The following is a 24,966-nucleotide window of genomic DNA, read 5'->3' on the forward strand; positions in this document are numbered from 1 at the left end:
CTTTCTAAACTGCAGACAGTCCAGGGTAGAACCTTAGGGGTACACCTCTAAATTATATGCCAGGACAAAATCTTAAGGTATTCAGTGTGCAACATATAAATAAAAGCATGACAGCCAGGTGTGGTGGCGCATATCTTTAATCCCAGCACTCAGAAGGCAGAGGTAGGACCACCATGAGTTCAAGGCCAACCTGGTACTCCATAGTGAAATCCAGGTCAGCCTGAGTTAAAGTGAGGCCTTACCTCGAAAAAACAAAAAAAGAAAAAAAGAAATGAGGTGTTAACATTTTTGTTTCATATTATATATACATAATTATAAAATTTACTTCTTACTACCACTTCCACAAGGTAGTATTTGAAAATCACTGTCACAATACAATGTCTGCAAGGATGAACAGTAACTGCATAGCTCACTGCTTCCATACTTCAGGAGTCCATTAACAATCAGGAGGCAGAAGCAGAGCATGTGAAAGTCAGCCCTCCACCACTAGACCCAGAGCCCTGCCTCAGACACAGTGCAGGTCTCCACTGGACAGACCTGGCACAAACATGTTTCCATCAGTCTCACCCACCATAGCCCTTCTCCCATGCTTGCACACCAAGGTCCCATTGAAGAAGACAAGATTTCTTTTGTCCCTGCTAACTCGCGGTCTCTTTCCCCTTTTCAAAAGAAGGGATAAGGGGAGATAACTTCAATTTTTCATAGACTTTTGTTTAGTTATCCCCCTCCCTTTCCTCTGCCTCTAGTCTCCTCTCTCGCTGCCCTCCTCCATCACACTTCTCTCCCCATCTCAGGCCAACTGAGGCTGCCACTTATAGGACTCAGGATCCTGAGCACTTGCAGCAGACTTTCAGAATATTTTTCTCTTTACTTTCCTGGCCAAATGGCTTGGTTAGAGTAATTTTCTCTTTCTCCTGGGGTTGGTTGCTAAGAGACACTCTATTACTTCTCTTTCTCTTATGACCCGATTACTGTGATCAGCAAAGACAGCATGCAGACAACATCCTGACACAGCTCACACAAGATCTCAGGGCCCAGTTACAAAAGGATGGACTTTCTTAACCCTCTCATCACCATGGCCAAGATTTGCTAATCTGGTTTTTCACACAGGGTCAAAGGATTTCTTATCTTTCTTTGAAATGGTGGTGGTGATAGATCAACTGTATCCATCACTACACAACTAAACACTGTTCCATGTCATCTACTGAAATACATGTATTGGCCAAAGACGTCAGTCTCTAATTGGCTTTTTGCTATAGATGGCCAAAGGCAAGACCATACTTTGCAAGTTTCTAATCCTACCCAACTCTAGAAAGAAAACATTATGAATACACTGATATTCCATGATGTTTTACTGAATGGATATTGTGAAAGCTCTTCTTCTTATCCCCCAAGTCCTTTCACAACCATTTAGGAAAAGGAAAGTATACAATTTCTCATACACAGATCTCCAACAGACCAAGAATTTAAGCAACCACAAATCAAAACATAAACATGTAAGAAACAAGAGTCTCATTTATGATAGCAATATTACTTTTGGTTGATATTTCTAACATACAGCTTGGAATAGCCAAACATTCACTCATTTATTATTTAATCAAGCACCTTATCGTAAGTTCAACCTGGAAAAAGAATTCAAAATGTGTCTTAACACAAGGCAAGTTCACATAAAAATACTATGTATCATCTGTCTGTCTATCATCTATCTATGTATCCACCAACTATACAAAGATAGTAGACCACTTAGATCCCATCAAATAGACAGCTGAGCATTTTTTATTCAAATGTCACTCCTTCAGCTCAAGGCACTGATTATATTAAACCTGAAACTCTGCAGGAGAAATTTCACTTTGTTAGACCATTTGGTAGTGATACACCTAGACTTGTACAGATATATGGACAGAGAAAAAGAAGGGAGGGAGGGAGAGGGAAGGAGAAAGAGAAAGGAGATCTGTCTTTCAGTATGTATACATTTGACAAATATGTCTTATACAGACTTAGAAGTCAGCAAAGAAACCCAGTAGAATAATCTCAGAACATGGATTTCTTTTTTAAACTTTTTTTTTTAATATTTGTTTATTTATCAGAGAAAGGAAGAGAGAGAGAGAGGGAGGGAGAGAGAGAGGGAGAGAGAGAGAGAGAGAGAGAGAGAGAGAGAGAGAGAGAGAGAGAGAGAGAGAGAAAGACTGGGTGCACTAGGGCTTCCAGCTACTGCAAACGAACTCCAGACACTTGCGCCCCCTTGTGCATCTGGCTAATGTGGGTCTTGGGGAAATAGAACCTGGGTTCTTTGGTTTTGCAAGCAAATGCTTTAACCGCTAAGCCATCCCTCCAGCAAGGAACTTGGATTTAGATATGGCTGCACTCAAAGCCACAAAACTCTGGGCAGTTTATTATCCAAGTTTCAATTTCATTTGCCTGCAAAGAAAATATTGTATTGCCAAACTATAACAATTCTATTAAATAACATATCAAATAACTGAAACATATTAAATGTTAGGTCACTTATGGACTGCCTGTGTTTAAGAACACAGACGCACGCACCATATGAGTATAGGAGAAAGAGTGTGTAAGGATATCGGCCCTATATGGGAAAGCATGGGCTGGCAAACAGAAAGGAGCTTTTAAAACCCATTGCACAACCTAACTAAACTCTTGTTTCATGGGAACAATTTTATCCCATGTCTTTTACGAGTAACCAATTTTATGCAATGTCTATAGCTGAATCATACTTTCATGCACTTTAGAGCAAGAAGGAAATGAAGACGTATTGTTCAATCACATTGTTTTACAATTGGGGAAACTAAACCTAGTATTTCAGTGGCTCACACAGGCCTTCTGTGACCCATGGGAGTGTCTTTCCACTTACCAATTTTTCCATGGGCTATCCTGTCTTACTCAGCCTTTCTGATTAGATGCTATCTCCTTCTAAAGTAAAACTAGCTTTAGCTTGACAAGCTTTCACAACCCACCCTTTGAGATGACTATTTATGAGCAATTATAGAATTCTTTTCCTAACAGAGTCAAACATGATGGTGGATTCAAGCAATTACCTAGGAATCATGGCTCTTCTTGAGCTGAGAAGGAACAGGTGAGAAAAAGAGTGAGGTGGGCACTGCTCGCTCATGTGGTATCGAGCTTCTAACCAGTTTCCTGTGTGGTTACAGTTTTGTGCTTCCTCCAGTACCAACAACATTCCCAAATAACACATTGTTCTAGTGATAACAGGTGTCCTTGTGAGATGTTTCACAGAAAGAAAATATGTCCCTAGTCTGATCATCCAAGATGGGTGGTTGCAGTCTTAGGCTGAACCTTTTAGATTTAAAGGCAGTAATTCCAAATGGTCTTTTCACTTTAAAACTGTATTAGCTGTTCAGAAACACAGTATCTCAAAACATCCTATATTTAATATAACTATAGCTAGATTAAATGATTACTTATGAACAATAATAGAATATTCAAGTAAAATTATTTAGAAGCCATGAGATATGAGAGAAAAAATATATAAATATGTCACTCAATCATTGTAACAAAAATTCTGGAATAATAAAAACTACATGCCCCCCAAAATCTGACCGTAGAGCAGGTTAGATGAAATGATGGTGTAAAAGTATTTCCAAATTTACTGAACTTAGGTTATCTATAAAGTTATGAGTTATGTCTCTGCCATTGCAGGATAGTACAAAAAAAAACACATGTTTTATTTAATATTACTTAGTCTGAACTTTTTCTTACATTATATTTACTTAGGTTCCAATAACTCCATCTTTTTGGCTATAAATATTATTTCCCTAAAGAAATAACATGCTAATTTCAGTAAGTATTTAACTTCATATTTTGGCATTTCTCCTCTGAGAGACCATGTATTATTTTCCTCACACAGTGAATGAAATAGTACTTCCAAAAACATGTCACAGAGAAAAGACAATGGCACTAGGAAGGACAGGTCTCTAAGTGAGCCAAACATCACATGGACAATGCTCACATGCTTGATCATTTGTTCACAAAAGAAATATGCTGAGAGTTGTGACCAGCATTCAATTCCATTCTGATCAGTCCTGGGACCTCACACCTAAATTGCAGAATAGGCTGAATTCAACAGTTAAACTTTAAAGAACTTCCAAAGGAAAGTTCCAATTTAAAGTAAAGAATAAGTGTTAAACAGGGATACAACAATTTTCAGAGGCATAAAGGAATGATAAAATGAAAAGGAATTAGATTTTTTTCAATGTATAAGAACCAGGATCCAAGATAGGTTTGATATAGGCTTCAAATAAATATAAGAAGATATGTTGTCACCCCGGCCACACAGTCAGGTAAAAGCAAACTTAAAGTTGTCTGAGAGAACATATTCACTTGAGGCAGCCGCTATTCATGAGCCTAAAGATTAAGAAGGACTATCATAGTTTTGCTGTTGTTAGGATATAAAACCTACACATTTCTTCTTTCTTCTGTTTTCTTATGCCCTATCTTCTAAAGCACTGATATATTAAAGAATTTTAGCTTTAATAACTAATTTTATCTGACATACTTTTTAGCCCTTCTGGGTCTTATGCATCCATGAATACTCAATGTATGATTTTTCTGTGCCCTGATACATATTAGGAACTGAGAACTTTGAGTAGAAAAGTGCCACGCTGCAGATATCTACCCAACAATTTGGATTATGAGCTGATTCTAATTTTGCCTCATTCTAGAACATTCCTAACATGTACTGTCTATTTGCACCACGCTGCACATCTCTACCCAACAATTTGGATTAGGAGCTGATTCTAATGTTGCCTCATTCCAGAATATTCCTGCCATGTACTGTCTATTTGCTCTTTATTGGGCTATTCCAAACGATTGTTGTACACTGTCCAGCAGTGTTTGGATAATTGAAAAATGAACACATCACAGACATAGTATGATTTAACGGGCAGCCGAGGAGATGAGTTTGGGCGCTTCCTCCGCTGAATACTCACAGCTTTTATTTATGTCAAAGCAATGGGGAACCAGAGCATAGGACAGATTCTGAGCCTGAGTTTGCATCAGTCAGATCATGAGTTGTTTGTTTAGATTTATCAGAAAATCTTTGGACAAGCTGTGTGTTTCTGGTATTCAAAAAACTCCACCCAAGGCTCATAGTTTCCCATGTCCCCAGACTTAACCTGTGCAAAGATTATCATTATTCCATCCAATTAGCTTGATCTGCACAATTTTTAACTCAAGAATAAAAGAGGAGAGATTCCCAGCTGCTGAGGCCTAGGTGACAAGTGCTTGTACATGATCAGAATGCTAACATTCGGTTTAGCTGTCCTTTCTGGATTGTATGCACATATAATTTTTTAAAAGCTAACTCAATGGCTATGAATAGTCTTGTAAGACTAAGAAATCACTGCACTGTGTTCAAACAGAATTCAAATTCAAAAGCATCAGAAATCTCTAGATGCAGAAGAGGCTGCTCCTCTTTTCTAAACTCCAATACTCAAGGTACAACTAAAAGGCATGAGAGAGACTGTGGGAGCCCTCATGTGCCAGGTGAGAGATTCGCCTACTCCCGCGTAGTTTTGTATAACAAGAGTTTTGGTTTTGTTTTTATTATAATTTTAAATTCACATGAGAATATGTGAGTGAAGCCCACATATTGGCAACTGTTAAATTCTTGTTGCTGTTGTTGCTACCTGGTTCTGGCACCACGAACTGAACACAGGACCGTGAGCACAATGGGCAAATGCTAAGCACTTCCACAGAGTCTGGCTCAAGTGGTGGGGCTTAGAGACCCAGAATGGGCATTCAGTACCCTGGCAACACAATGTGGGATGGGTTCTGGGCAGTTTGTAAATTATACACTCCATGATCAAAGGAAATATTGTAAGGATAAAATTTTCTCAAGGAAATATCTTATGGTTACAAGTATGTCTGCAATGTAAACTGCTCAAATTTAAGACATGTAAGTAAAGGAGAAAGACCCTGAGTATAAATGAGTGAAGTTAAAGAAAAGAAAGGACGCTCATTCTGAGATTTCAGGGATCCCTTCACATACCTCTGCGTGGAAGTAACTTAAAATACACTAGATTTTCAATACAGCTAAGAGTTTTGCATCTCCCTCTCCCCTCCCTCTCTCCCCCTCACAGTAAAATTCCCTAGTGACAATCTCTCCTCTCTCCATCCTGAACTTATGTAATGAGAAGTCAGAAAAATTCACAGAAACTTTGGGAAGACTGACAGGAAAGACAACCTAACAAAATCCTTTTAATCAGAAGAAAAGTTGAATCTGTGAGTATCTAATACAGTTCTACCAGACACATGATTAAGAGGCAAGTATACAAATACTCAAGAATGCCCCATTGAATGTCTATGACTTCAAGTCCTCTAACATTAACACTAGAAAGTGGCTTATTTTCAGGACTTGTGGTTGCTTTTGTGAATCAGCATACCATTGATTTTCTGTCCTACTACATATTTCTCTTCTCAGTAATTACTGATGATTATATACCCAGATACCCTGCAATGACAGGAAATGGCAGTGACGAGGCTGGCACAGGCTGTGAAGGCTAAAGTCCCCATCTGCACTTCACAGGGCGAGTAACAGAGAAAGGTAAGTGGGGAACAGAAAGGCAAAGGCACTGGTCAGGGCCTGAGTGAATACTCATCTCAGGCCAGAGAGAAAAATGCAGAAGTGCTGTCTCTCAGAATTTATTGTAAACCACCAGCTATTCTCACTTCCCTTGAAAACAGAGATGACTTTTGCCAGTGAAGGAAGAAGTAGTTTCATAAACAATGAGCAGAAGAAGAAATAGGGGTGGAGTCAGTAGGGGAAAATAACCATGGAAGATTACTTTTTGATTAAAAGATCAATGCCAGGCTTTAAAAAGAAATAGATTTGTTCCTTCAAATGTTACCAGTCCAGTTTATAATAAAAGTTAAGCCAGTAATTACTCGTTGTATTGATTTAGTTGAATCTTTCATTTGGGAATACAAATGGCTTAAGAAGATGGAGAGAGGAGAACTTGGCCCAAACAGTTAACACTGAACACATGAAAGCTAAATTGAGAGCCAACAGAAATGACTTAGGCAGAAGAGCAACATTTTTTAAAATAATTACTATTTGTCATATTACCATTTTATCATTATGTAACACAGTAGCATACGGGGGACATTAAACAGTGCATTTTCCAAAGAGTCTCTGTCCCAAGTGGGTGAAGCAATGTACTCCCTGAATCAAAACCCAATGCTACTTAAAGCTTACATAGCTGCTTTGATTAAAGCCAGTGTCAGGCTCCAGCTGAAGGGACAATTCTTTTTTGAAGTGAGGTAGAAAAGAAATTGCCAGATGTTTGCAATTTTAGCTATAAAAAGATGGCGCTTTCCATTCTTGAATCCATTGGATCCTTTCTCCTTTCTCCCCAGGCTATTGTGGCTCAGTTAAATAGGCCCACTGCACTGGTGAATCATCATGTGAAACTTCAATAATGCAAGCAGAACAAATATGACATTTACAATTCACATGTGAGGGAAATAAAACTAAGAAGCACAGGTAACAGTTATATGTTAAGCAACAGAAAGCATGTTGTAGCTTGAGAATTTCTTTTTCTTCAGAATTGCTATGCTGAGATGTCCTCTTGACTCCTTTTCACAGGCAGGAAGAGGTGCAAAGAGCTTCAGCAGCAAGCCACAGTCTGTTCACCTACAAATGGAGTCAAGTATCCCTGTCTGGCCTCACTCTCAGCAGAAAGAAGCATTCCATTCCACTCCTGTCCTGTGTAGTGATTAGCCCAGAGGAGATGTGCAAATGTTGTTCATGTGAAGAAAAAAAATGTAACAATGTGCTTATAAACCACATAGCCTTACATATACATGGAACACTGTATATATGCAAGAATACATGGAAGTTTCACTCTCTAATATGATTATTAGACCTCACCCCCTACCACCTAACCTTGTATACATAGTACAATGTGTGTACATAAGTATACATAGCAGTTACACTCTTTTTTGATTAGAACTCTCATGTATACCTAGTACAATGAATGTATGCAAGTATATACAGCATTTACACTAAAGTGATTATTAGAACTCCCCCACGACCACGTAACATAGCATAGCACTATGTATGCTAGTATACACAGCAGCGGGACTCTAACGGGAGTATTAGAACTCTGACCCTACCACCTGACCATGTATGCAGAGTACACTGTGTGTAGGCAAGCACACGAGGCAGTTACACATTCTAATGTAATTATTGGAACCTCCCTCCACTACCACTGCTCAATACTCAGTTCTTTCTTCATATACTGTCTACTAAATCTGGTGAGAGGAAATTAAAATCTTTAAGCAATGCCAATGTAACTGCCTTGGGAGACTACAGAATCATTAGGCAAGGGGTGTTATCTGTCCTTATAAATAAGGTAAGGATCTATTAGAAGTCTAGTGACATCATGAACCTTGCCTTAAAAAAAAAAAAAAAAACAGCATACATATGGACCGAGTTTAAGTACAGTTTCAGGATACCAGCTGAATATTTCACATATGATCTATAGAAATGAATAAAATCCTAAACCAAATCAAATTTTATGCTGTTATGTAGTTATTAAACTCTCTAGATTCTCAAATTACCATTAAAAATTAAGTATTCAAATAAGAATAACTTATTAACATGATTTTATATAATATTAAGATATGTTATTAACTTAATTAAAGTTTAATAAAATACCAATTTTCAGTCTGAAAAGATTGCTCAATGGTTAAAGGCACTTGACTGAAAAGTCTGATGGCCCAGGTTTGATTCCCTAGTAGCGATGTAGCAGTAGATGCACAACGTGGCACATATATCTAGAATTCATTTGCAGCAGTAAAAGTCCCTGGGGTGCCCATTTTCTCAAACTCCCCTTCTGTCTATCAAATATTTTTAAATACTTATTTTCAAATGGATGATGTAAATATGTATCCTTTATTTGTACTATGGTATAGTTCAAATAAAATAAAGGTCTGTATGAAAAAGATGTCAGAAAAAAAATAGGCAGGTCAGTAGGCTATAATTTTAGGAAGGACAAACAGAACACAAAAGGATCCTAAAACATCATGGTACAAATACAGGGGTACAAGACACTGGAGAAGGTAGGATCAAGTCTAACCTAAATCTTCTATATCTTCCCTCCCTCTCCCTCTCTCTCTCGTCTCTCTAACTCTTGTATATTAGTTATCTTTTTCCTCATTTTCTTAGAGGGCACTGACCTGTAACTCCCAGTACCAGCATGGGGCTATCATCCACAATGAGCTTTTGATCAGAGAAACCTACAAGGTTTCCTAAAAGAATGACATATTTCTGTCAGAGTACTTGATGAGCCAGCAAAGCTTAGTGGTAAGACCCTACTGCTGAAGACACCATATGCAGCTGACACATAAAATGGAATGGCATGGCTGGAAGGTAGGAGAGAGTCAGTCCCCAGACAGTTAGCATGTCTAGTGCCAGAAGGTGCTACATGGGCGACTGGGGGAAATGACCAATATCTATCCAACCAACTCATGGTCTAAACTACTTAGCAGAAAATAACCTGTTTTGATGCCCACACAAGTGCAATAGTGGCACACAGCCATGGTGGGGAACCAACTGCTCTTGATTTGGCTAACTGATCCCCTCAGTGGTACGGGACCCATAGGTGGAACTGCGAAACAAGTCAGAACCATATCCAAACATAAGCCCACTGTCCATTATCAAACTACTATCAATTGTGGGCTATAACAGGGCCTATACCTATTAAACTGTCTATTAAAAAAAAAGTAAGGGTTATTTCATTTGTCCTGGAACTAACTTACTCTCCATTGGAGAATCTGTTTCTCTTTTTCAGATAGATGCAGATCCTAAGGAGAGAGCCACCCCACCATACCTCAAAAGGGCCCTGGCTGAAACTAAGGAAAATTGGTGAAACAAGCAAGGGTGATGTTTTCCTGATGAACCAGATGCCAGCACAAGGAGGAAGGAGACCAACACAGAGAAAAATCAGCTCCTTCCAAATCAGAGAGCCAGAGCCTCAGAGACCCCAACACCTCATCACTGAAGCAGACCAAAAATGAACCCAACATGGCTCAGGGAAATTTTGTGGAAGAGGGGGCAGAAAGAATGTCAGAGCCACATGTTGGGTCATGATATGCAGACATTTATCATAACAATAACTGTGGGCTAACTCCACAATGCATGACCCATATACCTCAACAAGGAGGGCCCAATGGGGAGGGGTAGGTCACAGATGAGCCTAATAATGGTACCAAACTATATTTGCTGAATAAAAAACTAATTAATAAAAAACAAATACAGGGGTAATAAAAACAAAAGACTACTGTTAAGTTTTCAGCATGAATACTATTTGTATATCTAAGATTTAAAACATATAGATTAAAAATCATGAATTATGACATCCAGAGGTAAGGCTTGTGTTTTAAATTTAATAACAGCAATAAGAAAGCAGCTCCCACTAACTTACTCATGATTTGTGTCAGATACTATGCCAGTTTATTATTCCACTTTATGTTGAAAGCAACTCTCTGACATGCATATATCCTCTACTTGAAAATAAGAACAAATTGAGACAGCTTGATAGTTCTTAAGCCAAAGGAGCCCAAGTTCCCAGAAAAATGAAAGTATAAACTCAAAACTCAAACACAAGGCTGCAGAGATTGCTTAGTGGTTAAGGCACTTGCCTGAAGGACCAAAGTACACAGGTTCAATTCCCTAGGATCCACGTAAACCAGATGCACAGCGGGTGCACACATCTGGAGTTTGTTTTCAATGGCTAGTGGCTGGAGGCCCTAGCGTGGCTATTCTTTACCTGCCTATTTCTCCCCCCACCTCTCTTAAATAAATAAATAAATAATAATTTAAAACAATCTAAACACAGAACTGTCTGGCACCAGAATGTACACTAAACACTGCCTGCCCTGACTCCTTTTAATTGAGCATTTTGATATATATATATACATACTAAGATTTGACCATTTTTCTCTCCTACTATCCCTCCAACTCCTTTGCTCAAAGCCTTTCAATACTGACTTGTCCCCAGGTAAACTCCTCATGTTAAGACCTCAATAGTTACTCATAGAAACACTTCACCTATAGAGAACTGATACCAAGGTTTTATGCTTCAAGCTAACTATTATCTTGGTATAACAAGCTTCTCACGAACAACAAAGTGTTTAAGGATTATGAATAGGTCTACTTACCTTTATATATTGCAGTTCCGTAAAGATGGCGTGCAAGGCTGGGGTAATGGATCAGTGGCTAAAGGCAAAGTCTGCTAGGCTGAGTTCTATTGCCTCGTACCCACATAAAGCCAGATACAAACTGGCACATGTATCTGGAGCTATTTTGCAGTGGCAAGAGTTCCTGATGACACCCATTTTCTTTTTCCCTCCCTGCTTCCCTTCCTCTATCTCTCAAATAAGTATCTTAAAATATTTTTTTAAAGTGGTATGAGATGAATATGAAAGGAATCTGGATAAAAGCAGTGGTCAAAATATGAATAAGTAAAACCTCCCAATCTGGGCTACATTGAGTAGATGGATATGATACTTGACCATTGGTTCCAGTGGTGACATTTCAGGAACAAATGATAAAACCGGAGGAATTCTTTTCCATAAAGTAATTTTTTAAAGGAAATGTTTAATTAAAATCCAAATCACTATAGCATAAGTAAATGGATCAATAATAAAAATAAAGGCAAATTAAAGTGCCATGTTAATTTCACCTTAATCTCAAGAAAATCACGTTATATCTCATAAGTTTAAGCAAGAAAACATAATTCACCTGAATTTGTGGACATTTCAAGTGGTTGTTCACAAGGCATTCTGAAATAATCCTTCCTTTGTATTAAATTCCTGCGATTACTGTAACATTTTTTTTTGGATGCCATATATCACACCATATCCATTCACAGCTATCTCATTAGATATTATAAATTTGCAGAAGCTGTAAATATCACTGTGGTAATATTATTGAAAAACAGTCTTTCTTTTAATAAAGGTAACAACAAGCACACTAACTTAGTGTTTGGTTTAAAGCTAAGAAAAAGTCACAAGGTTGGAAGAAGAAGAAAGGTTCGACTGCCAGCTTTGCCCTGAATTAAGTGGATGCTGTGGTGTACATTATACTAGTTAGACTGAAAGTGAGATTATCTCTTACAGTGAATGGAAACAGCAGAGCAAAGTTGACTTCATATGCAATAAAGGCTAATAAATCCTGTAAGAAGATACTTACATCCTGCAAACATGTTCAGAGAATTTTTTTTTGATAAGAGTAAGAAAAAAAAATCACTGATTAGGGCTGGAGATACATCTCAGTGAGAGATAATTTTCCAGCACAAATGGTTATTATATAATGGTTACTGTATGACTAATATGAGAAAATACTAATATTTGGTCATATCTGGGTCCTACACTTATTACTGTTACTATGGGTCCACTGAATCTCAGGTTTTTCATTTTTCTGTACTAGTCATGGAGATACAAGAAGTACAGTAGAGCCGGGCATGGTGGCACATGCCTTCAATCCCAGCACTGAAGAGGCAGAGGTCGGTGGATCACCATGAGTTCGAGGTCACCCTGAGGCTACATGGTGAATTCCAGGTCAGCCTGGGCTAGAGTGAGACACTATCTCAAAAACCCAAAAATAAAAATAAAAATAAATTACTTAATTAAAATAAGTACGGTATAGTAACAAGATCCTTTGGAAACTAGACTAGATATGTGAGAAAGTGTCCTAAAATTTATTCAAATGCATGTGTGCATGGGCACACCCATATGTTTTTAAAGCCACATGTTGTAATGAATATTTTAAAATAATCTCTTATTGCATTGCTTCCTGCTTCTCAGCATCATCCCAATGGGTTGGTAACTAAGACATCGAAGCAGAACAACAAAGCGTTTAAGTTGGCTCATACCTTAGATTCTCCAGACTGTGTGAAGCAGGGAGGAGAATGTCAGTGAGACTTCTGACCTGGACTGTCAGGAAGGTACCTCTGCCACGCTGAGTGACAGGCACGAACACCCATTGCTTGACAGGGTTTTTCACCTAGAAAACAGCTAACAAGCTCTCTAAGACTGAAATCAGACACTTCTCCTCTGTGTAGGTTACTGCAACCTTCCTGTGAGACAACTTTCATCTTCCTTTAGGTTAATAAATACACATAATGCAACCTGATGGGTGTGAGGTGCCTATTATAGTCAACCTTGACAATCACACCATATATCCTGATTGAAGATAGCAAAACACAGAAAAATTTAAACAGGGGAGGAAAAATGCTGAAAGGGCAAAATGCCAGGAGCCTCAAGGCATATCTCAGGGACCTGTCATCCACTTCCCCAGGTTCTGTCCCCAGCAAGCCAGCCTATGGCTGAATAATTTTAAGGAAAGAAGACAGAAATACCATACAATGAAATTTTTTACAGCCCCTTAGGGTCAATCATTATTCTAAACTATCATTTCTCTATATAGTCTCTTTGCCCAAAGGCTCGGGTGTCAGATATATTTTTATAATGGACATAATGAATCCATTTATAGATGATTTCCATGGGCCTGCCATGACCACACATCAGGTGAGATGTCAAACTTCCCTACCTGAAGTTACAATAGCAAGTGTCCTACAACACAGAAACAAGCATTACTGGAGCATCCTAATGGAAGCAAGTTTACATTGTTTAAATCTTCCTTCTGTTTCTGAATTGCAAATTAAGGTTCTTTCAGATACCATAGGTAAAAGCCTTGTGACTAAGATGAAAATTCGGAATTGTGGAAGATAACTTGGGCCCCTGGATTGTTGCCATATCAGAGAAGACTGTAAAGCTTCAGAAGCTACTGCCCATTAGTGAAGGAGAGAGCAGAAATCCACAAGATGTGGGAAAACCTCAGACAACATTAGGGTTCAAGTAATTGGGGTTAATAAAATAAACGAGTGATGACCACATGCTGATTGAATTACCTGGCTGTGCTGTATTACTTTTTGTTTTCACAGAAATTCCTGAGGCCTGATTCTGTGGTACTAAAATGGCAAGTAGGAAATACATTTTTTTCTCCCTTTTGGAAAATGATTTCCAAGGTTTTGTGGAGAGTAGCTAGCTCTGAAAATGACCAGTTTAAACCAGACATTATAAATGTAATTTTAAAATGTGTATACAGTGTAAGCACATCAGACTGCATATAATAGGGTACTTTAAGAAATCTAAATCTAACTTTAATCCCTCAATCACTTTGAAATAAAGATATACAGAAAGTTCCAAAGGTAGTGTAGAGTCTCATGAATGTTTTACCCAACTTTACCCAGAACACTGACCCAGTCACATTATTGTATAAAACCTCACTGGATTTTTAGCCTAAGTATATCATCATGTGTGCAAATAGTTTTATATGTGCAATTCATCCCATGTGTAGATACATAACCATTCTACCATCACAAGAAAATATTTGCTTTCTTTTAGCATAAACACCTGCTTCCTATCCTACTGTGTCTATATCTGATCCCTGGAAACCAATCACCTATCTGTTCTGGATCTCTGAAGTTTTGACATTACAGGGCTGTCTTCTGGATGGAATCACACAAGACAGTATAATCATTCATGACTGTTTTACCTTGAGCAGCAAGTTACCAAGGTCAATCTATGTTTTTGCCTGTGTCAGTGGACATTCTTTTTTATTGCAGAAATAGTATTATTACATTGCATGGGTATAACAGACTTTGCATAAACATCTTTCACTGAAGGAAATGTGGACTGTTTGGTCTTTTGTTATTAGAGAATAAATTCTAAAACAGCTGCTATAGACACTTGTGTTCAGGTTCATGCAGGAACCTAAATTTTTGTGCCTCTGGGTTAAATACTATAAGAGTGCAATGGCTGAGTCATGTTGTTAATACATGCTTTCTTTAAAAAAAAAAAAAAGTCATAAACTGCCAAAGAGTTTTGAAAGTGGCATTGCCACTTCACACATTCCTAGCAGCAATGTGAGAGTATTTCCCCACATCTTCACAAGCACACTCTTTTTTATTTTATCTGTTCCAAAAGCTAAGTAGAGATGTCTCACTGTCTCTCTCTATATTTTTACTGGCCAAGTAGAAATTAAGCTCTGTTCATCTTTAAAACATAGTGAAATAACATTGTACATTTACACATTTTAAAATAAAGATGAGTTTAGAGCAACTCGTCATACAGAAGTCAGTGTTAACTACAGGTTTTGAAACCATGTAAGAATTAGGAATTCATCATATAACTAAGATTTCATGTCAACAGTTAATTAGGCTATGGGTTACAAAATAAATGCGATCTCTTCTTTTGAAAACTTCTAACCTACTGTGCTTGTGTGTATCAGTTCTCTAGCTTCCAAGCAGCTCTTGAGAACTGTGTCTGTGATGGAGGACTGTGAGGCTCCCAGGAGAAATCCTGTGAGGTGAAAGCTCAGCTCTATCACTCACTATTGTGAAACAGTGAAGAAGCCACTGGAGAGTCTGAGTCTCTGGAACTGGATAAAGGTTCCTGCCTGAAACCAATAAGGAATCGTTTGTGATAGTGATATTTATCACTATGATTACAAGCTTAGTGTTTTTCAGTGTTTTTGAAAACCACTGCTTATAGCATTTATAATATTACATATGCATTAGCATTTGTTTTTGTTTTATAATTTAGAAGTACCAATAGTGTCATTAGGTTATAAAATGCAGTGTGATACAAATACTATAGTTTTATCAAGATTGCTTAGTAATATATAATTCATGCTTACTATAGAAGAAAGTATATTCTTATAGAGCCAAGATTAGCCTCTGTTTTGCTATCTGTCATTATTTCAGGACCTGGAAAAGTGGTTAGCACAAAATCTATTTAGGTGATTATTGAATAACATACAACAATGGTCCCCTATGGTTGCAAGATATTTTGAATCTTAGAAACATTGACATACTCATCATGTTGATCCTTAAAAAAGTCTTGGGGATGGGCTGGAGAAATGGCTTAGTGGTTAAGCGCTTGCCTGTGTAGCCTAAGGATCCCGATTCGAGGCTTGATTCCCCAGGACCCACATTAGCCAGATGCATATGGGGCACATGCATCTGGACTTCATTTGCTGTGGCTGGAGGCCCTGGGGCGCCCATTCTCTCTCCCTCTCTCCTATCTGCCTCTTTCTCTGTCTGTTACTCTCAAATAAATAGATGAAAAAAATATTTTTAAAAAGTCTTGGGGATTACATTACCAGCTGCTTTATAAAATAAGGAAACTAGTGTAGGAAAGCATCATGCTAAGGATAGTGGTAAAGCTGAGGCTTGGATGAAAACGTCCAGATCACCAAGCTAGTGTGGAACCTCGGAGCTCTTCAGTTCCACTTATGCATATAAACTATTTGATATGATCTGATGTCACATCACAAATTATGAGCTCTCTGGAAGATGCTGCCATTACATTTGGTTTCTGGTTGTTTATTGATTTAACAGCCTGTCCTTTCTATTCCCTGAGGTTCTGAAAACTGAGACCCCTGGCCTGAACCCTACAGCAGAAAAGGAGGTTTGAAGTGCCAACTCTGACTCAGCAAAGGAGCATGACGACTACACTAGAGCCACAATAGAGTTGTCAGAGTTTCAGAGGTTTTGAACTAGGTTCATGACACACTCTACCCTGCACTGCATCTTTAGAGCAAATGTCTAAGGCACTGCAAATGCTCACCTATGATTACTGGTAATTTAACAGGACTACAAGGCCTACTAAAAAAGTATTTGCTGTTTGGACCTCCAAATTTATAGGCAAGCATCACCTTGCATGGGGAACAAGATGACAGGACTCTGTGGACAGCGAGGCATACTGTAAGTGTAAGTGTTTACGTATCATGGTGTCATACCACCATTGCTCTTAGCTGAAAAGTAAAAAGGTCTTCATAATAGTAATTAAAGCAGCAAAACCCAATCTGACTATATATTCAAAACAAATAATGGATAAAAAAATCTTTCTAAACTATTCCTCTACACGCAATGCCATAGATTGCCATTCATCTTCTCAATATTACTTCTCATAGAAGATAAATACAGCTTACCTACACAAACTTCTGATTTCATATCACCAACAGGATTTGTCTACCAGTCACTAATCCAGGACTCACCCATTCCTAGGACCCAACCACCATTCTTGCCTTTTGCTGTACACATGGCACACAGTGGAATGAGTGCATTTAGAAAACCAGGATTCTGGATGCAGATTAGCGGAAATGCTTGGATAATGATGAAAACACCTTTATTTATGGAGCAGTTACCTTTTCATTGCTGGGATGAAATATTCAACCAGAAACAGCTTATGGTAGGAAAGGGTATCTTTTTCTAGTTTATAATTTTGAGAGAAGGTTGCAATATGGTGGGGAAAATATGGTAAGAGCAGTCAACTGGGCATCAGGTCTTCACATCAAACAGAAGAAAGTAGGAAGAGCTCATCAAGGGGGGTGATTGAAGCAGGGCAACAGCACATCAGACCTGCCCTCAATGGCATACATCCTCCAGTACATGCCTCCCTCCAAAAGGCTATGCAACATTCCCTAAAAGTGCCAGCAACAGTCAACTAAGTATCCAAGCACGCCAGGCTCTGGAGGACATTTTACATTCAAATTACCACACACTGCCCCTTCAGACTGAGTTTTCACATCTAACAACAAAAAAAGACTACACAAGATGATTTTCGAGCATTTTTCTGATTCTGCTTTTCAAACTTCACAATTAAAGAAAAAAAAATCCTGCCATGAAAACAGGGAAAAAATAAGCTTAACCAGGCAGTTTATGTTGTGATAGCATTATGGTTATCCTGACAATCCTTTGAGTAATAATGCATAACTTTTTCTTTTGTATGGAATGGATTAATCTCAGAATACCAGAAAGCACAAAAATATATAGTAAATAAATTCCAGTGTAAGAATGCCATTTGTGAAAATTCATGTCACCATCCCTGATTAATCTTCATTACCTTAGATTAAATGATATGAGCAAAGCTGGAAGCTGAGGCCATACTTATATAACATAGAAGCTTACAAGGCACTACATGTATGAAGCTCCTGACAAGGGGAAATTACTTTAAACAACTATTAAAATTGTGGGATATTATAAATGACACATGAGACTATGCAGCTGAACATTTAATGAATAGATATGTTTAAAATCTGTTAGTGCCCAGACATGAAGGACCAGCTCTGCTCTTTTAAGAGATGATCTTAAACATGATTCTTGAGTGTATACATGTGTACTAGGTACAGAACTATATTTTCAACATCATCACATGATTCTTTAATAACTTTCTTCACTTCTGGTGGTCTAGCAATCAGTAAAATGGAAACAACATCTGTTTCATCTGCCACAGAAAGCTGCAGTAAAAATTATATTCTCAAAATTACAAACAATGACATAGAAGGGCTGAACAAACTATAAAAAACTGGACCAATATAAAGTGATTCTACTAAAAGATCACAAGAAATCAGTATTCTATAGATTCACTTGTTTTACATACAAAATATTTGGTTAATGACACAAAAGTAAGTCTAAGCCCAAGAAAACTCTAACTTTACAAATTTATCAACATTCCAAATTATTCTGGATGGGTAGCTACTGGATTTGAGGTACAAAACCATCAAACTTCAATCTGTCATACTATTTTTTATTTTTATTTTTGAGGTAGAGATTTATTCTAGCCCAGGCTGACCTAGAATTCACTATGTAGTCTCAGGCTGGCCTTGACCTCATTGCAATCCTCTTACCTCTATCTCCTGAGTGCAGGGATTAAAGGCATGCTATACCACACCTTGCTCAGTCACACTATTAAGATGAAAAGAGAGAAATTCTAATCCCTAGAGTGTAATAGTAAGATAACTTAAAACTATTTCAAGTCAACAATGTGTTAGATGAGCAGGAAAGCTCCCACACTTTGCAATTTATCATTAACAACACAACAAAAAAACACTTCTTCATGGCATCAGTTTTTTAGGTTTCATGGTTTTTGATTAGTTTTACTATGTTTGTTATCCTCTTAGATGTTGATACTTGAGTTGGAAGCAGATAAAGGGAGCAGAATATTGCATAAAAAAATACGAGAGGAGTAAAAGTATTATCTTATTTTCCATAAGTTACAAAAGCTCACAGGAAAAATATCACGAACACATACAAAATAATCTTACAAAAATTATATATAGTCAATACTGAAAAATCTTAAGAATGCAAAAGATATCATGACTCATGGAGAGGCACATAAACACATGGAGTTGGACACAGGAAGGTATATAGGAACATGGGGGCATCCAAACATAGATAGAGGAAATACAAACATTAAAATCTGTGAAAAGTATAACACAAGTTTAAAGAACTGTGGAGAAAAAGCACATCTACTTCAAGTGTGTGAAAGCCTTTAAAACAAATATTAGCAGAAAATTATAAAAAGATTATTATAAAAAAAATTATAAAAAAGAAAATTATAACATATGAGTATCACATAAATATAAGTTGATATGGAAAATATGTGGGTAGTTTTCTGGACTTATATTCAGGATTAAAAATGAAAGAAAGCAACTCCCAGAAACCACAAGCATGCTACTAACATAAAAAATGTAATTGGCAACTTGAAGGCAGCAGTGACTTAATGTCTTGATTGAAAAGCTTATAGAATGAATAAAGGAGAATAAATGTGAGAGGAATAGGCAGGTTGAAGATACATGGTGGATATGTGTAATGACGTCTGCTCAAAACTACATATAAAAGTATCGCTATGCTTCCATTTCTTTTATGAGGTGAGGTGCACTTCCTAAAATTATATGAAAAGGCAATAATAGAATAATGGAAAGAATAGTGCCTACAAATATTACATGTTCAATAAGTGAGCAACAACAGGAACAATAACCAAAATACTAGAGAGGCTAGGAGCTGGCTCATCAGTTAAAGATACTTGTTTGGAGAGCACAGGAGCTCAGGTTCCATTCCTCATTATGTGTGTAAAGCCAGGCACACAAAGTGGCCCATGCATCTAGAGTACTTCTTCACAGGCATGAGTCCTTGGCACACTCACTCTACTCTCCCTCCCTCTTTCTCAATTAATTAAATACCTTTTTGTTTAAATAGTAGAAATGTAAAAGTCATAAGCAGATCATATGTGGAAACCAGGAGGAGGACAAGGTCATTTCTGCTCTAGCCCATATCTAACATTTGGGGGGAAATAATAAAAATAAGATTCCATAAAAACACTAGGGCCAACTACATTGAGATTCCATCCCACTCCAGTCAGAATGTTATCTATTATCAGGACAGGAGAAAAAGCGTACTTGTGAGCATGTGAGGAAAGACCTCTTATTCACTGCTGATGGGCAATTATATTGCAGCAGACATCATGGACATCAGTCTACAGGCTTGTCACAACATTAGAAATAGGACTTCCAAATGTCCAGACTATACTACCCCTGGAAATTTACCCAAAGCACCCATATCCTACCTCAGAGATACTTGCACATCTATGTCTATTTCTGGGTTATTTACAATAGCAAGGAAATGGAAGCAGCCTATATATGCATCTTCAGATGAATAGATAATGAATATATGGTACATTTTTACATTTGGAATTTTATTTAAGTGTCAAGAAAAAAATCAAATCATAAAATTTGCAGGAAAATGTATGGATCTGAAAAGTATTACATTATGCAAAGTAACCCAGATTCAAACACACACACACACACACACACACACAAAATGCATGATATGCCACATATGTGTATCCTATCTTATAATGTTGTATGTATGGATATAAGTAGGTGTGGGGATGGCATAGGCTATTAAACTTTAAAAAAGACCGAAAAAGGAAAGGGAGGGAGGGAGGAGGACACAGGTGACATGGAAGTGGAATGGAGACTATCAGGGCACAAATATAAATCAGAGAGAGGCAAAATGGGGGTGAATTAGCAAAAGTAAATTTGGCTTGAAAATACTATAGTGAAATCTACTAATGAGTAAGCTAATTGCGGTGGTATCAAACAGATATCCCCCATATGATTGTATTCTGAATTCCTGATCCCCTTGTTGCAGTGGGTGTGTTCTTGAGGGCAGGTTGGGGGGTGTTATAGCAAACTCTCCCTTGGCAAAATCCAGCTCCCTGTCATGCTGCTGTTTTCCACCTGATGTTGACAGAGGGGATATCCAACCTCTGCTCTACCATCTTTGTCCTTCAGTCATGAAGTCTCCCCATGAGGCTGTAAGCTTAAAGAAGCAACTTTCCTCCCTTCAGCTGCTTTAGGTGGGATGCTTGGTACAGCAAGGAGAAGGTAACTGCAATACAACAGCATGCGGGAGAACAAGTTAAGAAGCGAAAAGTTTTGAGTTGTAAAACCAATCCGTTTATACCAGTGTGTCCGAACAAAGAGACAGTGAGTGAACTACATATGGTACGGATGGGACGTCACAAGCAGGGAGTCTTCTACAGGGCTGTCTCCGTGTAAGTTATGGCATTCGGAGTGAAGGGTTCAAAGGAACACTTCTATGCGGTTCTCTTATGGTTGCCAATGTACCATGTGTCAGTTTGTTTAGCAGAGACCCTGCTGAGCCTTAGTTCTCGAACATGTAATTCACCCTGACACAGAATAGGACTCCATCACCACTGCAGTCTTCTGTATAACTGCAATGCTTTTATTCCCCAAAGTTAGGGGGGAAACAAACTAACGGTGACCTCTGAAATGTGACAAAGAGAAATGCAGGGAAAAAAAGAGGATGCCAACATATGTCTCGTCCTATTTCTGCGAAAGGGATTTCCATCCTAGAGCGTATGTCCAAGCCCCACAAGCACTGGAGAAGGATGAGTCAAAGGAAACTATTTCCAATGTGGCCGTGATGCACTACAAAGGCACAATTCCCTTCAAGGGCAACAGGAATTCAAGCCTTTCCTCAGAGATCAGGTGAACAACCAGGGACTGAGTACAGGTTTTCTAGAGCAGCTGCCTGCTACCTTGTTTATGGCTGTTTTGCAGAGGAACACCCCAGCATCCAAAACCACAGCACCAGGCAAGGGGAGGTTGCCTACTTATCACACTGCCTAAGCATACAGGTACCTTACACAAGCTGCCTATGAGGGCCAAGTTTCTGCCTTAGGTTCTAAAACACTAATAAAGTGGTGGCATGTTGACAGGGAATAGAGGAAGACTAGAAAGAAAATGGAAGGAATGATACCACAATACTACAATCTGGCTAGATATGCTAATACTACCTAGAAAGCAATAGTGAGGAATCATGGAAAGGGGAGAAAAAGTATTTTTGGAAGTGAGTAGGGGCACGAAATAGTGAGTTTGGGGCTGAATGCTGATTTCCACATCTTTTTTTTTTTTTTTTTTGGCAACTATAAGGATGTCGAGTTCTAAGTTACTATTTCATGGATGAACTACTGACATTGATTGGTATAATGATGGAGCCTCTTCACCTCAAAGTTATGGCATACTGTATGCCCCATGGGCTTTAATGTGAGCACAATGAATCCACACAGGTGAATGCTCAGCTTGTGTGTACAAACCAACTATACTTGATGTCCTCTAAATAAACTGCTTACAAAACCCACGAGCCCAAAGCAGCAGCATTGTCTGTGAGGCTCAACAAATGCAGATCTTACAAAGCAATCCAGATCATTCTGCATGGCAACAGCTTGAATGAAGAAAGTGGGGAAGGGCATAGCCACAAGGACTGTGTTAAGCTCACATCCTACAGGCTTCTCATTGGACTAGTGAGTGGCAGCATTTGGGAGCATGTGTCTGATGGCAGGAGGGGCCACCACTGGGTAAGCTCAGGACAGAGGACAAGGTAATTGATCAAAGGAAATTGAGCTATGTCACATTTCTAGCTTGGGCATTATTCCTATTTTTCACTATATAACCTCAGCCATACAATCCTGTGAGGGCTTAATCTCTTTGTTACCAAAGATTACTCAGGGCTCAGTGACCTTTGATAATCCATGAACTAGGCTGGGTGTGGTGGTAAACACCTATAATTCCAGCACTTGGGAGGTAGAGCAGGTGGATTGCCACTGTCGTGAGTTTGAGGCCACCCTGAGTCTACACAGTGAATTCCAGGTCAGCCTGAGCTATAGCAAGATCCCACCTCAAAAAAAAAAAAAAAAAATCATGAACTGTAGAAAATCCCCTGAGCCACCTCTCGCCAACATATCCACGCATCCATACATTGCAGATTACCTCTGTTCCACTTGAACCCCCATCCTGGATGCCCCACTCAAACACCACAACTTACCCTCACTTCCAGGTTGCTTGTATGGGTTGTACTTGGGCTTTGGAGCAACTACTGGTGCAAACTTCTTGGGTGGCTGTTGTGTGGACACTGAAATACTTGGTGTCCCAAATGAATGAGTCGCCTCCATCCGTGCAGGCACGTGGCCCAAAGGCTCACCAGTGCTTTTGGGTGGCAGCCAAGATGGGTGGGACATTGTTGAAATCTACCGTTAGAACAGATAATAATATAATAAACACTTTTATACCTGCATGAAAATGAATGCATCATATCAAGCTTCAATGTTATGTCATTTTAATTCATACTCAGTGACTTTTTAAAGTTCTGTATAAAATAATAATAATAAAATAATATGGATAAAGGAAGAGAGAAAAAGAATAATCATCAGAAAGAAGAAAAGGAGGAGGAGAAAGAGGAGAATAAGTAGAAAAAATCCAGTCGCTGAGGCTGGAGATATGTCTCAGTGGTTCAGGTGCTTGCCTGCAAAGCCTAATGACCCCAAAATGAATCCCCAGTATCTATGTAAAGCCAGGTACATTGTAGCACATGCAGCTGGAGTTCATTTACAGTGGCTGATGGTCATGACATGCCCATTCTCATTCATATCCCCCCCCCTCTCTGCAAATAAAAATATTTAAAAAAAAGAAAAGAACAATCCCTTATACATGAATGCTTATTTTCTAATACATACTTCTTTTAGTGCCTAGCACTCTCCAGGACATACACATGAGTAAGAAATGGTTCCATACTTTAAGTTTCTATGAAGGATGATGAAAAAAACCTTTAACTTTTGTTAATAATCTATTAAGATGACTATAAAACTAATTACAAGGTAATACTTAATGAAATGACAAGTCACTTAAGCAAGGTTTTTAAAATTTTGCTGGTTTTCAGAAAATCAAAAAAAAAGAACACTTCTGGCTGGAAGTAGAACCAACAAAACTTCACTGATGAATTGTTAAGATTGGGTAAGAAACAGCACTTAGGTATGAAAAATGTGGTGAAGTCATATGGGCAAAAGCACACAGAGCACGTATGTTTACTGTGACCGGAGAGGCAAGAGATAAAGTAACTAGCCAAAGAACAAAAGCTTGTGATGGAACCAGCTGAGGCAGCACTGCATGGATGCCTGAGGAATTTAAATTTATTTAGTTATTAAGTGAACAGTGAAACTTTACTTCATTATAGGTATATGACAGGACACTTTAAAATGCCCCCTTTGTAAGACCAGCTTAGCTCGCCACCTAAAGCATTTGGAAAGGGGACACTGGCTGCCTAGCAGCCTGGAACACTGCCCTTTACTTACTGAAGAAAGAATATTCGACACTTGCAATGCACATGTCGTCAGTATGGAAGAAATGCCTATGGAAAGCTATACTAAGCTGATACCATATTGGAAATTTATGAGCAACTCATCTTAACTACTTGGGGGATAACCAGCTCAGCCAAGCTGCTGTTCTGATCAGATTATCCACAGTGTGTGAAGAATGAAAGGAGCACTCCTCTGCACTCCTCTGCGGGGATATGCCAATCACACCTCCAGGCAGCCTGTGTGCTAGAGAAGAGCCTTGAGGACTCGCTGAGGAGGCTCTCCACATCTGATTGTAAGAGCTCTCCAGTACAGGGAGGCCCGGAAGGTGCCCTGCACCCACTCCCAGCCCCAAAGCCATCTACTAATTTATTAATTGAACTGAATTAATTAAGAGGGCTACATGATTATCTGCAGATG

The 24,966-nt window shown here is 38.5% G+C and overlaps 1 protein-coding gene across 2 annotated transcripts in view; it reads right to left on the bottom strand.

Annotated features, from left to right (window-relative positions):
- LOC101606456 (LIM domain containing preferred translocation partner in lipoma) overlaps nt 1–24,966 on the bottom strand; it is a 681,167-nt gene that overhangs the window by 407,061 nt on the left and 249,140 nt on the right. For both annotated transcript variants that reach the window (XM_004654280.2, XM_045149850.1), the window contains exon 4: nt 23,241–23,442. In XM_004654280.2, coding sequence (XP_004654337.1) covers nt 23,241–23,433 — 193 coding nt within the window. In that variant the 5' untranslated portion in view covers nt 23,434–23,442. The remainder of the gene's footprint in view (nt 1–23,240; nt 23,443–24,966) is intronic.

Source organism: Jaculus jaculus, chromosome 5 (assembly GCF_020740685.1).
Source record: "Jaculus jaculus isolate mJacJac1 chromosome 5, mJacJac1.mat.Y.cur, whole genome shotgun sequence".
Classification (NCBI taxonomy): Eukaryota; Metazoa; Chordata; class Mammalia; order Rodentia; family Dipodidae; genus Jaculus; species Jaculus jaculus.